The sequence below is a fragment of the Seriola dumerili genome, unplaced genomic scaffold (assembly GCF_002260705.1).
Source record: "Seriola dumerili isolate Sdu_G_001 unplaced genomic scaffold, Sdu_1.0 BDQW01002857.1, whole genome shotgun sequence".
In the NCBI taxonomy this organism is placed as follows: Eukaryota; Metazoa; Chordata; class Actinopteri; order Carangiformes; family Carangidae; genus Seriola; species Seriola dumerili.
The window spans coordinates 66,749-72,880 of NW_019177112.1; the positions used below are offsets into that span (position 1 = coordinate 66,749).

The following is a 6,132-nucleotide window of genomic DNA, read 5'->3' on the forward strand; positions in this document are numbered from 1 at the left end:
TCACACTTCATAATAAATAGAGGCAGAGATGTGAGGAGGAGAGCCAGTCTGTTTGAGCTGATGATATGAAGAGTGTTAATGTGATGTTTGGTCAGGAAAACACACAGGCGACTCTGTAAATGAGACTGACTGGAAGGAGGAATGGACGGGGAGGTGGTTTAAGTCCACCTAACTAGGACCAGTGGAGGAGGGGCAATCCTCTTTCTAAAAGTTTCTGCCACAGTCTCATGTGGTGGAGGAAGTATGGAGGGGAGACTGATGGTGGTCAGAGCCAAATATGAGCGTTTTACTCTTGTTTTTATAAATGTATACGCTCCCAACACAGGACCTGCCAGAGTTCAGTTTTTAAATGAACTAGCTGTGGTTTAAGTCAGTGTGGGCCTGAAGAGGTTTTATTTTTAGGAGGAGATTTTAACTGCACAGAGAACGATCAGCTGGACAGGAATCACACTGAACCTCATGCCGCTTCAAAACCAGCCATGAAGCAGCTGGTAGAGGCTCAAAGTTTAACGGACGTATGGAGAGAAACACATGGCAAACAGAGGCAGTACACTTGGGTCCAGACCAGAGAGAAGCTTCTCTCTATGGCCAGATTAGACAGGTTTTATTGTTTTAAGCATCATTTTAGTTATTTTTAAAGGATGCAGAATACTTCCTGTGGGGTTCTCAGATCATTGCATGGTGTAATGTGTATATTGCAAATTGTGAAACACAAGTCTGCGTATTGGCACTTTAACACTGCTTTGTTGTTGGATGAACATTTTAAAGAAACGTTTTTATTTCTGGGGAGTTTTTAGAACTAGAAAAGGGGATTTTACATCGTTGAAGCAGTGGTGGGATTGTGGGAAAGTGGAGATCAAGCAGTTTTGTCAACAGTACACTCTCAATGTCTCTCGTGACATCACCAAATCTATAAGAGATCTGGAGATTGAAATAGTGGAGCTGCAAAAGTGCTGCAGAGTCCACAGGAGATCGAGGCTGTATTGAAGACTCAAAACCAAAAAAAGCCGTACTGGCGGACCTGCTGGGCTCTAAAGCACAAGGGGCGCTGATCCGGTCCCGCTTTCAGAGCGCTGCTCTGATGGACTCACCGTCCAAGTTCTTTTTCAGCCTGGAGAAGAAGAATGGGCAGAGCAGGTTCATCCACGCTCTGCACTCAGCTGCAGGACACCTGCTGACTGAAGACAGCGAGATCCGACAGAGAGCTGTGGACTTCTACTCCCAGCTGTTTGAAAGTGAGTACACTGAAGATGACGGGGCTTTTAACTTGTTCTGCGGTGGGCTGCCCAGGGTCTCGGAGGAGACCAACAAGGAGCTGGAGGGTCCTCTGACCACAGAGGAAGTCTCCATGGTGCTGCAGAGTATGCAGGGGGGGAGGGCCCCTGGGATTGACGGGCTCCACCTGAGTTTTACAAAGCTTTCTGGAGTGAACTAAAGACAGACGTCTAAGATGTCTTCACAGAGAGCTTTGGTGACTCGTCTCTGCCCCAGAGTTGCAGGAGAGCAGTTCTGACTCTGCTGCCAATGAAAGGAGATCTTCAGGACATCAAGAACTGGCGAGCCGGTCTCTCTACTGTGTACAGATTATAAACTGCTGTCTAAAGTCCTGGCCAACAGACTGAAGACGGTGATGGACCAGGTCCATACACAGAACTCAGACCTACTGTGTGCCCGGTAGGTCCATAGTTGACAATGTGTCACTGATTCTGTCTCTGGTTCTTTGGGCTTTGATGCTGGTCTGATTTCTCTGGACCAGGAAAAGGCTTTTGACCGGGTTGAGCACCGTTACCTCTGGAAGGTTTTACAGAGGTTCGGCCTCAGCCCTGGATTCATTGCCAAGATTAAGGTTTTGTACGAGGACGTTGAGAGTGTACTGAAAGTATGAATGGTGGTTTGGTGTAAAACCCTTTAAAGTGACTCGGGGGATAAGACAAGGCTCCTCGATGTCTGGGATGTTATATGCACTTTCAATTGAGCCAATGTTGCACAATATTCGTTCTTTTATCGATGGTCTAGTTTTTACCTGATTGTGAGACACGTTTTAGTTTATCTGCATACGCAGATTACATTATTGTTATTATAAAAAACGCAGGACGATGTCACACATTTGGAAATATTGTAGACACTTTTGGAAAATCTCAGCTCCACGAGTGAACTGGGCAAAGAGTGGAGGCCTTAGCAGTTGGAGTTGGTCTGCAGGTCTTCCTCAGCTTGTCAGGAGGGTTGAGCTGGAGGAGGGGAGGCCCTGAAGTACCTGGGGGTTTATCTGGGAGACAGTCAGACTGTCAGTAAGAACTGGGAGGGAGTGGTGGAGAAGGTGGAGGGGAGGTGGCCAGGTGGAGGTGGCTGCTACCTCACATGTCATACAGAGGAAGAGTGCTGATAATAAACAACTTAGTGGCATCAACTCTGTGGCATAAGTTAAAATGTATGGCGCCTCCTGCTGGGCTGCTGCAGAAAGTGCAGAGCATATGGGTAATTTCTTTGGGACAAACTGCACTGGGTTCCACAGAGTGTACTTTACCTGCCGAAGGAAGAGGGGGGGCAGGGGTTGGTACACCTGGAGAGCAGAGTAGCAGCTTTTAGATTACAGGTTTATCCAACGCTACCTCACAGGTAACGATGACGTGGTGTGGGAAACCAGTCATGAGCATCATTTTAAAGGGAGTAGCGGGTCTGGATTTAGATGCATCTTTGTTTTTAATGAATTGTAGTTTTATACGTTTGTGTGATCTGAATCATTTTATCAGGGACTTATTAGAGCATGGACTCTTTTTAATGATCAGACTAACACCTGCAGCTTCACTGTACTGGCTCCTGGAGGAGCCTCTAATCCACGGAGCCAGACTGGATGTTCAGGACAATAGTAGACCTGGTCTCACCCAGCGTCTGGTTTCAGCTGGGACAGTGAAGCTGAGACACATAGTGGACGCTGCAGGTCCAGGACTCAAACAACACAGAGGCAGTAGCTTCTCTACTGGGCCTGAAGTCACATCGTCACACCAGAACATTTTAAACACATGGACTAAAAGACTGAGTGAGAAAGAATCAGGAATGATACAGGACTATTGTTCTGGAACAGACACTCCTGATGGAACGGACCCCTTTTCCTGAACTGGGTCTTAAAATAGACCCACACTGACTGACTGGACCACTGTTGGTCTATAAACATGCTGCACCTGCAGACTCTACATGCTCAATGGGAAAGCTCTGTATAAATACTGTGTACAAGCTTTAAACAAGAGAAAGTTGAGTGTAGAACAGACAATGTGTGGAGAAATGAATTAAAGGTGCAGGATCACTGTAAACCTGTGTGGAGGCTGTTTTATAAACCGCCTTTAAACAAGAGGTCAGGTGATCTGCAGTGGAGAATCCTGCAGGGAGCGCTGGCTGTCAACAGCTTGGTCTCTAAGATCAATCCCACAGTGTCCATTAAATGTCCTTTCTGTCAGGAACCAGAAACTGTTTTCACTGTTTCCTGGATGGTAAAAGACTTGAAGTTCTGTTTGAGACTCTGAAAACTGTGTTTTTAAACTGTGGTGAGAGTTGGTGTGAAACTGCTTTTATTTTTGCTGCTGGCTACAAAAAGGAAAATGCAAAGAAGTGGCAGCTGCTGAACTTTGTGGTGGGACAGGCCGAACTGTCCATTTCTAAAAGCAGGAAGAACCAAGTAGAAGGTGTTTCAGGTGGGGAGCTGCTGTCAGTGTTTAAGTTGTTGGTGAAAGCCAGAATCACAGCAGACTTCAGGTTTTACGTACTCATGAATAATGTTGATGGGTTTCTGTCCCAGTGGTGTTTCACTGCAGCTCTCTGTTCTGTTGTTGAGGGGAAGCTGATTTTTAACTCTGTGTTTTTATGAGTTTTATAAACCATGTTGTTGTTGTGTCTAATCTGAGGATTATGTTTCTGTTGATATTGATCTATTTATTGGAAAATAAATGTGTTTTCTAAAAATCAAAAAAAATCTCTCTCCCTCTCTCCCTCTGTGTCTCTGTCTGTCTCTCTCTGTCTCTCTCTCTCTCTCTCTCTCTCTCCCTCTCTCTCTGTCTCTCTCTGTCTCTCTGAATGTCAGTCCAAACCTTCAGCAGTTCTTCAGTGGAGACTCAGTGTCTCTGAGTTTGTGGTGAAGATGGACAGACAGGACAGACAGTGAAGAGGACCAGTGGAGGACAGACAGAACAGACAAGAGGACGACAGACAGGACAGACAGTGAAGAGGACCAGTGGAGGACAGACTGGTGACTGTGGTTCAGGATCTGGGACCTCTGATGGTTCCTCCTGCACCGTCTCAGGTCTCTCCAGGTCAGACTCTGGAGTTTACTGGTGTGGGACCAGTTCAGGAGAGACGAGCCTCCAGGTCAACATCAGTGTGACAACAGGTGAGTGGTTCAACCTGCAGGTCTGTACATGACTCTGTCTGTTGGTGTGACTCTGTCTGTATATGACTCTGGTCTCTGTGGTTCAGGTCATGTGATCCTGGAGATTCCTGCACTTCCTGTGATGACAGGAAGTGATGTCACTCTGCGTTGTAGAGCCAGAGATAAGAGCAGACGAGAGGCTTATTTCTTCAGGGATGGTGTCCGCCTTAGATCTGACCCTGATGGAGAATATAAGATCAGTGGAGTCCAACAGTCTCATGAAGGTTTCTACTGGTGTTTGATTGAGGACTTTGGAGAGTCTCCTCAGAGCCGGCTGAGGGTCAGAGGTCAGGACACTGACATCACTTCCTGTTTATAGACAGTTTAAAGATATGAACTAACCTGCTGACCTTATGATAAACTGATCACTGACCTGAACCTGGTTCTACTTCTTCTCCATAGATCCTCCTCCTTCATCTCCTCCTCTTCCTTCATCTCCTCTTCCTTCATCTCCTCCTCCTCCTTCATCTCCTCCTCCTCCTTCATCTCCTCCTCCTCCTTCATCTCCTCCTCTTCCTTCATCTCCTCCTCCTCCTTCATCTCCTCCTCTTCCTTCATCTCCTCCTCCTCCTTCATCTCCTCCTCTTCCTTCATCTCCTCCTCCTCCTTCCTCTCCTCCTCCTCCTTCATCTCCTCCTCCTCCTTCATCTCCTCCTCTTCCTTCATCTCCTCCTCTTCCTTCATCTCCTCCTCCTCCTTCATCTCCTCCTCTTCCTTCATCTCCTCCTCTTCCTTCATCTCCTCCTCCTCCTTCCTTAGTGGTCAGACTCTTGTGCCACCTGCTGGTCTTCTGTCCGTACTGCATCTGTACTGGTCTGATTCTGTCCATCTACTGCAGCAGGAAGACAGGAAACAAAGCGGCCGTCTCCATGGAGATGACCCAGCCTGTTGGAGGAGGTCAGGGGTTGGATGAGGACTATGATGACATCACTGCTGATGTCACCACTGAGCATGAGTTCTGAGCAGCAGAGTGTAGTTGTGTAATAACGGGTGAGAGTGATGATGAAGTGGATCAGGTCTCTGACTCTGAACCTCCATCTCTCTGATGATCACATCTGTTAGAGCTTTCACTGTCACGTCCTCTAAACTCCTTGTTGTCACTGCTTCACACTGTGTGTTGGACTCCATCAGAGCTGCAGCCTCTTTTCTTCTTGTCCTCGTCATGGTTCAGTCCCTCTGAGGACAGCTGACTGATATCAGTGTCCCCTCTGTGTCCTTCTGCTCTCATGTCTCAATAAAGAATCTGCTCATCATTTTACACTGTCCCACTTTGTATTGAGTCCTTCACTGACTGAAGCCTTGGGCCTGAGCAGCAGCTGGAGACTGTGAACACTACCACTTCTTTAATCAGTACATTTAATATTTGTGACAACATGGGGAGGAAAATGTTTCTGATGAACTTGTAAAGTTTGTGTAAATAAGACAACAAACTGTGAGTAAGTTAAGATGAAGTTATTTAAAACTGTGGCCATCTTAAATGAACATGATATCTGATCACTCTGAGGAGAAGAAATAACCTGCCATTTGTTTTGCCCTGAGTTATTACTATCAGACTTACAGCTGAGTACGAACTGCTGGGTTAGAGACTGTCAGCGTGTCCTCAGCTGATCAGTCAGGGAACGTGAGCTCTCATCTTTGTGGCTCTTCATGTGAATATCAGACGGATCATGTGGCGTGTTGTCACCGACAGAACAGGAAGTCCCAGCTCCTGTTTT

The 6,132-nt window shown here is 46.7% G+C and overlaps 1 protein-coding gene across 1 annotated transcript; it reads left to right on the forward strand.

The window, feature by feature from the left end:
* Positions 1-1,081: 1,081 nt before the first annotated feature.
* LOC111239456 lies at positions 1,082-5,713 on the forward strand. Its single transcript, XM_022769339.1, has 6 exons — positions 1,082-1,361; positions 1,584-1,639; positions 1,757-1,870; positions 4,174-4,378; positions 4,465-4,704; positions 5,177-5,713. The coding sequence occupies exons 1-6, from the start codon at positions 1,082-1,084 to the stop codon at positions 5,377-5,379; spliced, it is 1,098 nt and encodes a 365-aa protein (XP_022625060.1). The 3' UTR covers positions 5,380-5,713.
* The last annotated feature ends 419 nt before the right edge of the window (positions 5,714-6,132 follow it).

Bases quoted from the DNA above. Each gene is read 5' to 3' on its own strand.
- LOC111239456 (XM_022769339.1), top strand. From the start codon at position 1,082: ATGGACTCACCGTCCAAGTTCTTTTTCAGCCTGGAGAAGAAGAATGGG. The intron at 1,640-1,756 runs GTCCATACACAG...TCTCTGGACCAG, and splicing joins TGAAGACGGTGATGGACCAG to GAAAAGGCTTTTGACCGGGT. The intron at 1,871-4,173 runs GTACTGAAAGTA...AGTGGAGGACAG, and splicing joins TGTACGAGGACGTTGAGAGT to ACAGAACAGACAAGAGGACG.